Source organism: Capricornis sumatraensis, chromosome 2 (genome assembly GCF_032405125.1).
Source record: "Capricornis sumatraensis isolate serow.1 chromosome 2, serow.2, whole genome shotgun sequence".
NCBI classification, from domain to species: Eukaryota; Metazoa; Chordata; class Mammalia; order Artiodactyla; family Bovidae; genus Capricornis; species Capricornis sumatraensis.
In genome coordinates, this window is record NC_091070.1 from 111,085,165 (window position 1) to 111,099,069 (window position 13,905).

The following is a 13,905-nucleotide window of genomic DNA, read 5'->3' on the forward strand; positions in this document are numbered from 1 at the left end:
TGAAACTCCAGTACTTTCGCCACCTCATGCGAAGAGTTGACTCATTGGAAAAGACTCTGATGCTGGGAGGGATTAGGGGCAGGAGGAGAAGGGGACGACAGAGGATGAGATGGCTGGATGGCATCACTGACTCAATGGATGTGAGTCTGAGTGAACTCCGGGAGTTGGTGATGGACAGAGAGGCCTGGTGTGCTGCAATTCATGGGATCACAAAGACTCTGACACGACTGAGTGACTGAACTGAACTGAACTGAAGTCGCTTCAGTCGTGTCCGACTCTGTGCGACCCCATAGACGGCAGCCTGTCCCTAGGATTCTCCAGGCAATCACACTGGAGTGAGTTGCCGTTTCTTTCTCCAGTGCATGAAAGTGAAAAGTGAAAGTGAAGTCGCTCAGTAGTGTCTGACTCTTCGCGACCCCATGGACTGCAGCCTACCAGGCTCCTCTGTCCATGGGATTTTCCAGGCAAGAGTACTGGAGTGGGTTGCCATTACCTTCTCCGAAACAATATGGTGATTTCCTTAAAAACTAGGAATAAACCTACCATGTGACCCAACAACCCCACTACTGGGCATGTATCCTGAGAAACCATTCTAAAAGACACATGTACCACAGTGTTCACTGAAGCACTGTTCGCAACAGTCAGGACGTGGAAGCAACCTAGATGTCCCTCGATAGATGAATGGATAAAGAAGCTGTGTACATACCTACAATGGAATATTACTCAGCCATAAGAAGGAGTGAATCTGAGTCAGACCTAGTGAGGTGTGGTGGCTTCGAATATTTTTATGTTCACTTTTGGGAATGATAAATAAACTATTTTCCACATGTTGCCAGTAAAATTTGTATAATCGCACCTTTGGTAATTTTATTTATATGTTAAATATACTATTATTTTGTGTTTATGATTCTTTTTTTTTACCAATAAACAGAACACATCTCCAAACCGAAAAAAAAAGAATATATTGAAAACTGTGAAGTACAACGGTTAGCCATTCTAGGCCCCTGGCCAATCTCCTGGAAACATGCCGAGTCCCCTGAGAGGGGACTGGGGGTCCCTGTGGCTCAGTCGTGGAGCAGAGGGCATAGTCATGAAGGGAGCCTGAAGGACAGAGATCAGTTTCAGTTTTCATTTTCCTGTGATCTGATCTGAGCAAAGGAGCTATTTCTGATGTTCCTCTAATGATCGACAGGAAATTCCTGCTACGTAACCTGTCGGGTAACAAAATCAGCACATTGGGAGGAACTGAGCCTGCAGTGCTGAGGGAGCCAGACCGCACTGGCCCAGGGAGAAGCCAGATGGGAAACCTGGGTGTAAGATGTAGTTACAACAGCTCCTCGGGAAACTTTCCAAAAACTATTTTATTCAAAATATGCTTAAGCAGTTAAAGGGGGAAAACCTTAACTCACGTAAGCAGAAAGCTGTAAAAAAAAACAATTTAAAAGCTTAATTTTCTGAACACTTAAAAAGCCCCCTTTGCTGACTATCTCCAATAGGAGATTATTGGAGATGACAGCAAGATCTGCTTAAGCTGGTAATTTAGTCACACACACACAAATCACAACTTAATAGAAAATTACAGATGAAAAAGATGGGAGAAACGTGAAATGTCAGAACTGAGAAGCTTCTTCCTTTCATTTCAGTCTCAGAGAGGGAGAGAGACCAGGCCTTGCAAACGACCAACAGGCTAAGATGTCCCTTGCATATCAGGGCCTCTGACTGCCCCGAGAGCAGAGCACGCCGATAAAGCAGCTTGTTTATGGGTAGGGAGAGAAAGGAGTCAGAGGGGTTTTCTTGGGGCCCCAGGCAAGCCCCACCAGAGTTGGTGGCTTGCAGACTGGCCGAGCACACTTGGTATAGAGGAGGATTTTGCTGTTTGAACTTGATACTCATTAGCTCAGAAAAGGCGTCTAATAGTCATCTAGGGGAAAGATTGCTATTTTGTTGGACATCCCAACAAATGTCATAACTATGTTTTGCTTTTATTTTGAATCTTGTGGAAAGAGAGGTACCTAATTCTTTCCAGTTGAAGGCTTTAATTGGGTCTTGCCAAGCACAAAATTCCTGTCTGGTTAGTGAGGCCACTAAACATCAGGAAAAATTAGAAATAGGTTTGCAGTCTGGGCCGAGGGGACCTATCTTATTTCACTGATAAAAAGCCAGTTGAGACAAAAAACCTACAGGTCTGTTTCTTAAGCTTTTACTTGTTCAGCATTCAATGTGAAAGTGTAGGTAATTTGTTTTAAAAAGATCTATATAGCTTTTATTATGTTGTTGTTATTTTTAGTTACAAAAATGTTTCTCTTGTGACAAAAACTTTTAAGATCTATTCTTTTAAGCAACTTTCAAATATAAAAGTATGGACCACTTCACGAATTTGCCTGTCATCTGGGGGCCATACTAATCTCTGTATTATTTAGTTTTAGTCCATGTGTTGCGAAGTGAGCCCTGTTACGTGTTTTTAAGACTCAAAACCCAAACTGACTTTTGGGAGTCTCATTTCTTTTCTGTTATCCACACCTGAATGACCTTTACAGTATTGCATGAATTTAGAGAATTTCACTGTCCTAAGCAAATCAACCCTTAGCTGCTAGAGCTCCCACCCCAACAGCGATGCCGCTGTTCCCTCCTTTCCACCAGAAGCCCTCCTAAAAGTGTGCCAGTGTTCCCACATAGGAGGGAAGTACTGGGTTCCCTGTCCCTCTCATGAAGTTTACTGGGAGGGCCACCACTGTCCCTCCCCCAGCATTTCTCCTTCTCTTGTCACATCTCCCTGGATCACGGACACAATGACCCTAGAAAAGCAGCTTCAAAAACAGTCAGGAGAGCCTACCTGATGATGGCAGCTGCTAGAACTGCAAGCATGGAATGAAAAGAAATATTTGATGACTTGTGAGATAAGGTACTCAAGGAAGTGACTGACAAGTCTAACATATTCTTCAGCAGCAAGTCTCACAGTTGCCACCGAGACACGCAGCCGGCCCTTGCTGCCTGTGGACATTTCAGAGAGGACTTCATGACTAGCTCTCTGCACACTGATGTAACCTCAAGACTGCTTAGGGCTGAACGCCTCTTCCTTTATCATCTACGTCTGCCTTTTTCTGTTTACCGCTTTCCCTTGGGCTTCCCTGGTGGCTCAGTGGTAAAGAATCTACCTGCAATGCAGGAGCCGCAGGAAACTCAGGTTCAATCCCAGGGTTGAGAAGATCTCTTGGAAGAGGGCCTGGCAACCCGCTCCAGGATTCTTGCCTGGAGAATCCCATGCACAGAGGAGCCTGGCGGGCTACAGTCCATAGGGGTGGAAAGAGTCGGACAGGACTGAAACAACTTGCACACTAACATGCACGCACTTTCCCTTGAGGTGAGCCTGCCTCCTAACTGGGGTGCCAGTTACACACTGTATCTTGTTCTATAGTTCAGACATAAAGGCAAAGGTAAAGCTCCCCCTTCCTCCGGAGGACGAGCCCGTCCCCCACTGCTATTTCCTACATTGGTCGGTTCTGCACCTGGTACTTGTTGGTGGAATTGAAGGGAATCTCTGCCACCTTGGGGCTCTTCGCTCTCATCTCCTTCACGGAGCTGTAGGACTGCTCGATGAACTTGAGGAGCGCCGACTCCGAAGCATCTCCTGTTGTTGTCCGCTGCCAGGATGGGGTTGGTATAATAAGCCTGGGAGGCGTGGCACCTGGGTTTGCCAGTGGTAGCAAGGAGAGGGACAGAATGGGGAGGGCTGCTGGGGGCATCACCCAGGGCCAGGAAAGAGAGATTTAGGCTTCTATGCTGGACACTGAAATCCCCTCTACCCGCTTGGGCCTGACACCTTAGCTATGGGAAGGCTCTCCTCATTCGCCTTAAAATCAGCCTGGTTGCAGAGGCCAGCGATTCGGGCTAGGATAAACCAGGTGTCAGACCGCTTGGCAAATGTATTCCCTGAGAAGAGAACAGAAGTGTGAGCAAGGCAGGGAACGGGAGAGTTTAAAGCAGGGGGTTATTCACCTCCCGTTCAGCATCCAGACACTCCTCAGAGACATCTCCTCTTCTCCAGGCCTCCTGGCTCCCCTCTCACTCACCAGCTCTTTCCTCACTGTCTGGACTCAGCACGCCCTCTCAGCTACCCATCACATCTCTCCCACATCCTTCCACTCTCTGACCACCAACGCCACCAGTCACCAACCCATCTGTTCTTCACTGGTGTCGGCCTCGTAGATGGTCTTGTCGAACCACAGGTGGGCGACGGTCATGCGGTTCTGGGTCAGGGTGCCCGTCTTGTCGGAGCAGATGGTGGAGGTGGAGCCCAGGGTCTCCACCGCCTCCAGGTTCTTCACCAGGCAGTTCTTCCGGGCCATGCGCTTGGCCGTCAGGGTCAGGCACACCTGAGGCCAGGAGGGGAGCGGCGTTAAATGAAGAGGAGAGCTCTGCCACCCACAGCACTATGTGGTTTGGGAAACCTGATCGTTTTTACTGCTCTTTTAATTTTGGGTACTTATTTCCCTTTCGTTGTCACCTAGCCTTTAGAAATCCCATCTGTGGCCACAGTACAGGAAATTAGGAAAGTGATTCTGGTTTGGTTTGTACTTTATGGCAGAGTTTCAAAAAAAGAGTGCATTCCTTTACCAGGGTATTATAGAGAATGATCTCCTATTCCTTCTAGGCTATTCCTCTCCCCTCCCCCCAGCTTTATCCTTTCATCTTTTCTCTTCCACAGCCTCTTCTCCAATCAAGTTCAGGCTACACCTCTTTCTCAAGTCCAGCCTTTTCAAGGACCACGTTGAAGGCTAACCTTTGACGGTGGTATAAGATGCTGTGGGTGGAGGAGGGTTGCACCAATAGTTTAAAAAAAGAATGAAGAGGAGAGAATGACAAAACTGAGGACTGTTGCAGCGCTGAAAAGGACTTGAGAAATCACTTAAACCAGAAGATTTTTGTAAACCATAATTCAAGTGAAAACCAGGCATGTGGCAAGGTTATTTTAAAAGCGAATAAATTCTTAGGCTGTGGTTCTGTACAGAATTTGAACTGTGGAATTTTTATTTACATAACATCATGAGTCCTGAGGTTTTTGTGCTAGTCCAGCCACACCCTGGATATTGTTCTCATTTCCATTTTAAGAAGGATATTGATAAAGGAGCGCAGGCCCCAAACAGGTATCTGACGATCATGTCACAGATAGAAGGGCTAAGGGAAAAGGGATTCTTTGACCTCCCCACCTGCAGAGTTTGAGGGGACATAATGGCTACTGCAAAAAAAAGGGTAGGTTTGTAGAAGACAGAGAATTGACTTATTTTGTGTTCCTTCAGATGAAAAAACGAGGACCAAACAGAGAATCATATGTCTATTCAACATAATGAAATTTAACTAGACCAATCCAGCAATGAAATGAAGTCAGATAAAAGGGGGGTAAGCTTCCCATTACTAGAAATCATCATCTCCTACAGATTTTATACAGGATATTTGGCATTAGTTGTAAGGTTGAATTTCTGTGAATTCTGACATCTTACCAGTAAGATTCTATAATTCTAATAAATTGAGGCCCTGGAGTGCAGCGAGTTGGCCAGGTTCACCAGCCAGTACACCCAGGACTGGAACTCCCTCCGGGTGATTTATAATCTAATGCTTTCTGCATCATAGCTCACTTCTTTTCTCATTAAAGAGAGAAGGCACCAGAAAATACGGGTGGAGGAAGTCAGCGTAATTTGGGAACTAAATAATTTGGCATCTGTATATGCATTGGGGTACTCTGCACTTGAGAGACTCAGCCACAAACAAACATACTAGTGATTTCATTTCCTTGGGGGCAGTTTGTCTGCCTTGGAGCCAGCCTCCACTCTGGTTACTCACTGTGACGGTGGCCAGCAGCCCCTCAGGCACGTTGGCCACAATGATGCCGATAAGAAAGATGACAGCCTCCAGCCAGGTATAGCCCAAGATAAGCGAGAGCCCAAAGAAAGTGACCCCCAGGAAGACGGCCACCCCTGTGATCAGATGGATGAAGTGTTCGATCTCAATAGCAATGGGGGTCTTGCCCACCACCAGACTGGAGGTCAGTGAGGCTATACGGCCCATCACAGTGGAGTCTCCTGTGGCGATCACAATACCTTGGGCTGAGCCTGTGGATGAAGGGGGAAGTCTGAATCAGGAAGGCTGTTGGATTTGGTTCCTACATAGAAAAAACTGTCACTGGTCAAAAACAAGGGTCTCTGAGAGGTTATTACGTTCTGCTCTCTTTACGTTTCGTTTGTACAAGTGAGGGGCTCCTAGTCTGAAAAATCTCAGATTCCACAGTTCTCCAGAGATAGCCAATTTTATTGCCTAAATGCCTTCACCATCAAGGTATTTGTCTTTGTTGCACTTAATTTAAATATCTCCTATTGCCTGCATGCTTCTCATTTTGTCCTCGGCAGCTGAAGAGTTTCTTGAGCCCCAGGAATAGTGGTTACCCTTCTGCTGGAATCCAACATTCCAAAACCCCCCATCCTCTCACCCAGGTCTTCTCAATTTGCCCCCAGGACTCATCTGGCAGCATCTGGAGTTGAGACAAGATGGGAGGGTTACTACTGGCACCTAATGGGCAGAGAGCAGGGTGCTGCCAGGTATCCTGGCACTCAGAGGACAGCCCTCCTTTCCCTACCAGCAAGAACCACTGCCCAGTTGTCAGAAGCACTCTGCCTGCAGCCCCCTCCCTACTTTGCTGGCTGGAGCCAGTCTGACCCCTGCTGGCTGGCACAGGCCATAACAGTGGGGCTTCTGGGCCCTCAGTCAGGAGGCGAACTTCACACACAGGATGTGGAACACTCGGGTATGCGGCTTGAAATGAAGGGCCCCACAAAGTTCTTTGCTTACAATAATTCTTCTTGCCTTACCATAATGACTGAAACTCCTACCATTAAAGTTACAGTCAGAATCACCCAGAAAACCAACCTATTATAGAGATAGCTCTTATCTTTTAATCAGAAAGACTCATGCCTGAAACTTCAACTTTTCAACATACTAACTATTTGCTCTGGGGCAAGTTCAAATTTCTAAAGTCAGTACCCTCTCTTGGGATGCTGAGGAGAAGTTAGGGCTTACTTCAGGAGAAGAATGAATTAGCAGGGCTGAATAATTTTCTTCCCTTCTATGCTATTTTCAGTTCATAGAGCACAGTCCAGTCACTACACAGAATAAAAATAGCTACAATTACAGGGCACTTAATATGTGTTAGGCCTTGTGCTAAGCATTTTATATGTATTATCTTCTTTAACCCACATAAAAATTTATGGACCAGTGACTTTCATTGTTCACCAGTATCATCATTGTTCAAATGTGGAAATGACGGCTTTGACCTTTTATTTAAGATCATACAGCTCACGAGTGACAAAGAAGGTAGACTATTTACTGGCTATTACATTCCTTACTACCTTTAGTTGATAGAGAGTTCTAGAAATCTTTGTTTCAACCTTTGCTCCTTTTCCTTTTTTTTGGCATGTGAGATCTTAACTCCCCAGCTAGAGATCAAACCTGTGCCTCCGCCAGCGGACTGTCGGAATCCTAACCACTGGACCACCTTAGGTGACCACCATTAATCTTTGCTTTTGAATCTAGGCTGCTTATGATTCGACATTCACCTTCCACGCAGTTGGTGGAGAAGAAGCAGATATTTTGGGTCTCCAGAGGGTTCTCATTGGTGAACTCAGTGGAGCGGGACTGGGGTTCTGACTCTCCTGTCAAGGATGAGTTGTCCACCTGGGATGGGAGAGAGGAGGGTCATAAAGCGAGGATGGAAAAAAAGACTTACACAGATAGCACATCTCTTTCTGCCACCAGCATCATCGTTATCGACATGCAGACAGGAACATAAACCTGCACACCACTGGAGCCTCAAATCTGCTCTTGTGACTTCTCACGGTTCCGAGGAAGACGGTAACTTCGTTAACTGAGCCCAGGTCACCGCCGTGCTCGGAGACCACACTCGGCCTCCTTCTGCAGCGTTTCACACCCCCTCACCTTACATCCGTGTGAAGAGATGAGCCGGATGTCAGCGGGGATCCGGTCCCCACCCTTCACTTCTACCAGGTCGCCTAGCACCACTTCGCGTACAGGGATCTGAAACTTCTCTCCACCTCGAATGACCAGCGCTTGCTGTGGGAAGACAGTGTAGGGTTCATTTCCAAAGCTCTTTTCTCTTTCCCATCCAGTTCCTGGTCTCCTGTCCTCTGATTCCCACGGTTACTCACCACATCATTTGTGCAGATCACTTTGGTAGATTGCAAATTCTTACCATCACTCTCTGCAGGGCCCTTTGATGCTCCTCTCACTTACACCGCACGTAGGAATGGGGTTTATCTTTTCATTTCTACACTTAGGGTCGACCATTTGGCTTGCTTTGACCCATAGGACATTAGCAAATGTAATGCAAGCAGATGCCTAAAAAATGCTTGCACACTGGGGCTTGCCCTCTGTCACCATATGAAGGCTCAAGCTAGCCTCCTGGAGGAAGAGCGATTATAAAGAGAAAGGCCCAGATGTCCATGACATCTCATCTGAGGCCCCAGACACGTGAATGAGGTCATCTAAGACCAGCCAGCACCAGCTGAACTCAGCCCGGATCAGAACCGCCCAGCCACAGTGAGAAGTACGATATTTGTTGTTTTGAGCCACTAGGATTTTAGGGTGGCTTGCTAGGCAGCAGACCCTGATAGGCTCCAAACTCCTACTTCATTCTACCAAAACATTTTCCCCTGGACTGTTACCCAAGGAAGGAATTAAGTTCTGTTGACATCAAAGGGAGAAGTCCTGGGCTAAAAGGCTAGAACACAACCATGTCATTGGGAAAATCTGGAGCCTGTCCCTCTTCAAGTTTCCAGCCCTGTGCCTAGGAATATCCTTCTGCCATCATGTTTTCCAGGCTCTTTAGAAAGGTTTTATTTGAAAACAATCTAAACTTTCAGAAGAGTTGCAAGAATAAAAATTGTATCAAGAACACCTATATAACCTTTACCCAGATTCACCTGTTAACATTTTACCCTATCCGCTTTGTCATTTCTTCTCTGTCTCTGGATGTGTGTATGTGAATTCTTTTTTCCCCCAAACTATTTGAGGGCAAGTTACATACATCATGATCTTTTTAAAAAAATATTACCTTTTTTGATGTGGACCATTTTTAAAGTCTTTATTGAATTTGTTACAATATTGCTTCTGTTTTACCTTTTGTGTTTTTTTTTTTGACTGTAATGCACGTGGAATCTTAGTTCACTGACCAGGGATCGAACCACACCCCCTACATTGGAAGGTGAAGTCTTAACCACTGGCTGCCAGGGAAGTCCCCACATAAGTCATGATCTTTTATCATACATACTTCAGTGAGCATTTCTCAGGAATTAGGCGAAGGAAATGGAAATCCACTCCAGTATTCTTGCCTGGAAAATTCCATGGATAGAGGAGCCTTGTGGGCTACAGTAGTCCATGGGGTTGCAAAGAGTCAGACATGACTTAGTGACTAAGCATGCAAGCATAAGAATGACGGTGTTAAATAACCATAAAATGGTTATCAAACTCAGTAAATTTCACATAGACACAATACTTTCATCTGCTGTCTGCATTCCAGTTTTATCAATTGACCCAACATATCCTTTACAGCATTATTTTCTGCTCCAGCATAGGATTTGGTCTAGGGTTAGACACTGCAATTAGCTCTCATGTCCATTTAGCCTCCTTTAATCTGCATCACTTCCATAGCTGTTCTTTGCCTTTAAGACCATCAACATTTGAAGAATCTGCCTTCCCCACCCCCCGTGCCTCCAGCTTACTTTTGGGGGGATAGAACCCAATAGATCTGAGGTTTCATATTATGCTCGTTGGACTTCCCTGGTGGCTCAGACGGTAAAGAATCCGCCTGCAATGCGGGAGACCTGGGTTAGATCCCTGGGTGGGGAAGATTTCCTGGAGAAGGGAATGGCAACCCACTCCAGTATTCTGGCCTGGAGAATTCCATGGGCAGAGGAGCTGGCCGGCTGCAGCCTGTGGGTTCGCAGAGTCAGAAATCACTGAGCGACTAACACTCTCACTTTCATTATGCTCGTTAGATTCAGATTATGCATTTCAGACCAGACAGCTTCAAAGGTGATGTGTTTTTCTCAGGGTACTTTTAAGGCCGGACAGGACAAAACTTAAACAAATTCACTCTCATTATCAGCCTCACACAGTCCACTCATGGTAGAGTACAATTCTTCAAGGGACATAAAAGTCATATATTTGGCTGTATTCTAACACATTCTCTCACTAGATCCTTCCATATGAATCCTACCTGAGGTACCATGTTCTTAAAAGATTCCATGATCTTGGAGCTCTTGGCCTCCTGATAATAGGAGAAGCAGCCAGTGATGACAACGACGACAGTTAGTACAATGCCCAGGTACAGCTGCGGGTAGGGAAACCAAGGGCTCATCAATAGGGTCTTTCCTCCCTCTTCGTCCTCAGAAAGTCAGTTTGCAAAGGTAATAGCCATTTCTCTAGGTGGAGGAAACCATGGGACTTGGTGGGAGAGCACAGGGGTTGAGCAGAGTCTGAGACAACCTGGCTCTTTCAGCTTCCTGCTGAAGGAACCCCGAGCTACAGTTTGGAGCCAGCAAAACTCCAGATCCGAGAAGCATCATCTTTTCCTCTCCAGAAAGACTACTCACAGGGAGAGGGGGCTCGTAAGGGAGATGGACAGGAAGGAGAGAGATTAAAATTCTGCGAAAGAGGATGGACAACATAGTGCTTTGATGATCAGTCGGGAAGATAATCAAAGGAGAACAAGTTTCTAGAGAGAGCTCTGTATCTCAGGGAGCTGAGTCAGAAGCTTTCTTTTTCTTTTTTTGGCCACACCACATGGCTGGCAGGATCTTAGTTTCTTGACCAGGGATCAAACTCGTGCCCCCCGCGGTGGAAGCTCTGCAGTGCAGCGGAATCCTAACCACTGGACTGCCAGGGCATTTCCAAGATTTTTTTTTTTTTTTAAGACGCTTTCTAGATAAAAGGGAAACCAGGAGGGACCAAAGCTCTCTTAGCAACCCCCGGGAGTATATTAATTTGGACCTGAGGACTTCAGGAGTGCTAGGCTGCTGAGTAGAAGAGCGGCAGGGGCTGAGCAGAGACTAGGCAGCGGTGGTTGAACAGACTCACGTTGTCTTTGGTGGCGTCCTCACTGAAATACAGCTGGATGCTGAAGGCCACGAAGCAAAGAATGGCACCAGTCCACAGTAGGAGCGAGAAGCCGCCAAACAGCTGCTTGCAGAATTTGACCCATTCTGGAGTGGTAGTGGGAGGGGTCAGTGCATTGGGTCCGTCTCGAGCCAGGATTTCCTGCGCCTTTTCAGGGCTGTGGCCCTGTGTGGAGAAGACACAGGGAGGAAGGGAGAACCATTAGAAGAAAGCAGCTGTCACAAAGGAGAACCTGGCTTCAGAACTCAGACCTGCCATTTATAGCCCCAGGATAAGTCTAGAGACCAGTGAAGTTCTCCGAAGGTCAGCCTGGAAGTTCTTCCTACAGAAGTGGGATTCTAAAACTTGCATTACAGAAGGGTATTATTTAGCCTCCTTACACAGGAAGGATTTTCAGTTATGGGCTGATTCACAAATCTTTTGAACACCTGTCGGGACGGGCACAATGGAAGAGTACTAAAGCGAGTGAGACGGATGCCGGGCCTAAGGGAACTCCACCTCCAGTGAGGAGATGCGTGTAAACGACTTATAATACAGTGTGCCAGGCTAATGGAATGAGGAGACACAAAGCATATGCTTATAACATACAGACATCCACACTCTGATTCTTTAACTTGGAAACAGAAAAAAAAAAACAAGCAGCTAGATACAGGAAAGTGTAGATCCTCGCTCCAGCCTGGTGCATAAGCTTGGGTGCTTTTTCCTCTGAGTGACAGTGAGACCAAAACCTGCCAGAGGATTGTAACAAAAAGAAGAAGAAGAAGAAAGTAGCTCTCTTAAATACCCATCAGCCACTCCCCAACCTGCCCTGGAAAAATACAATTTAAATAAAAACAGGACCCGCCTCCTATGCTCATCTCTGGTTACCAGCGGGTCACCCTAAGACCCTCCAATGAAGAGATTCTAGAGCTCAGAGGAACTCACATTTCCAGGGCTTTTGTTTATTTGGGATCATTGTATTAGTGGTCAGAGTAGAAGCAGCAGCAGTGAAGTGACAGCAGAGGTAATATACGGTTTTGCTATTAAACCAGCAGTTCTCAAAGTGTGGCCTGGGGACCTACAGGGTCCTGAGATGCTTTCTGGGCAGAGGGGATCCACAAAGCCAAACATTTTTTTTTTTTTCCTTTTGGCCACAAGTAGAGCCTTAACCACTGGACCATGAAGGAATTCTCAAGCAATTTTCATAATAACACTAAATTGTTGTTTGCTTTTCACTCTCATTCTCTTGAGTATATAGTACAATTTTCCTAAGGCTACAGGGCACGTGATACCACAACAGAGTTAATGCTGAAACTATGTGAGAATCCAGCAGTCTTCTACTAAAAAGCTAGATATTAGATTTGCAAAAATGTAAAATACCACTAATTGTTTTTGCTTTGAAAAGCAAAACATAAAAATATTTGACATAAAAATATTTGTACTAATAGATAATAGCTTTACTCTTACAAATGAATTAGGAAATACTTTTTAATTTTCTTAATTTTAATTTCTAGTATGATAAATATACATGATAGATGTGTGCTGTGCTTAGTTGCTCAGTCGTGTCCAACTCTTTGCGACCCCATGGACCGCAGCCTACCAGGCTCCTCTGTTCATGGGATTCTCCTGGAAAGAATACTGGGTTGCTCTTTGGAAGGAATGATGCTAAAGCTGAAACTCCAGTACTTTGGCCACTTCATGCGAAGAGTTGACTCATTGGAAAAGACCCTGATGCTGGGAGGGATTGGGGGCAGGAGGAGAAGGGGACAACAGAGGATGAGATGGCTGGATGGCATCACTGACTCGATGGACGTGAGTCAGTGAACTCTGGGAGTTGGTGATGGACAGGGAGACCTGGCGTGCTGCGATTCATGGGGTCGCAAAGAGTCGGACACAACTGAGCGACTGAACTGAACTGAACTGAACTGAACTGATGCCCTCCTTCAGGGAATCTTCTTGACCCAGGGATCCAGCCCGCGTCTCCTGTGATACCTGCACTGCAGGTGTATTCTTTACGGCTGAGCCGCTGGGGAAGCCTGCTAGATGTAACCCACGTGAGCCAAAGCTCCTTGGAGTCCTTGACAATCTATAAGAGCGTGAATGGGTCCCCGGGACACAGGTTTGAGACGTGCTGCCCTAGTCCGTCCTATTCTTTGATCTAATCCTGAGCTCTCTTTGGAGTAGTTACCATTATCATCTTTTTTGGAATGTGTGTCCTTGGCGAGGTGCAGGTTAAGGGTCAGAACATTGACCTTCAAGTCAGGGGCTAGATTTCCAGCTCTGCCTTTGTCCGGGAGCCTCAGGGTCGGGGATGGAGAGCCTCTGCCTCCCTCAGGGAACTCCTCCACTCACCCTGGTCAGGTCCACAGAGTACTTGGCGCTCAGCTCATCCAAGGTTAACTTGTGGTCATCCTGAGGAGACAGTAGAGCCACTGAGGGACGGGTGGTGACACGTCATTTCCAGGGGAGACGTTTCTGGGGAAGAGAGGGGGCGCTGGCCTGCGTGATGAATTCTCAGGGTGAGATGTGAGAAGGCTGAGGGCTGGCAGAGACTTTGGAGGGCAGTTTGCCAGCACCCTCTTCAGCTGTTCTCACCATGACTACTTCCTTCTTCAGCTCCTCCATATCTTTCTTCTTTTTTTTCCTCTTCATTTTTTTTTTACTCATCTTAGGACTGTTTGTGGGTCCTGGGTTTGGATTCCGCTCATGAGGTGTCACGGTCCCTTTTTTCCCTCCAAGCCCCAT

General features: G+C 46.4%; 1 protein-coding gene across 1 annotated transcript in view; it reads right to left on the bottom strand.

Annotated features, from left to right (window-relative positions):
• Positions 1–13,905, bottom strand: part of LOC138074429 (sodium/potassium-transporting ATPase subunit alpha-4) — a 33,029-nt gene extending 19,124 nt beyond the window's left edge. The window contains exons 1-10 of the mRNA XM_068966567.1: positions 13,756–13,905; positions 13,513–13,572; positions 11,143–11,346; positions 10,283–10,396; positions 7,984–8,118; positions 7,605–7,722; positions 5,839–6,107; positions 4,175–4,373; positions 3,821–3,930; positions 3,507–3,641 (exon numbers count right to left, since the gene is read on the bottom strand). Coding sequence (XP_068822668.1) covers positions 3,507–3,641; positions 3,821–3,930; positions 4,175–4,373; positions 5,839–6,107; positions 7,605–7,722; positions 7,984–8,118; positions 10,283–10,396; positions 11,143–11,346; positions 13,513–13,572; positions 13,756–13,905 — 1,494 coding nt within the window. The remainder of the gene's footprint in view (positions 1–3,506; positions 3,642–3,820; positions 3,931–4,174; positions 4,374–5,838; positions 6,108–7,604; positions 7,723–7,983; positions 8,119–10,282; positions 10,397–11,142; positions 11,347–13,512; positions 13,573–13,755) is intronic.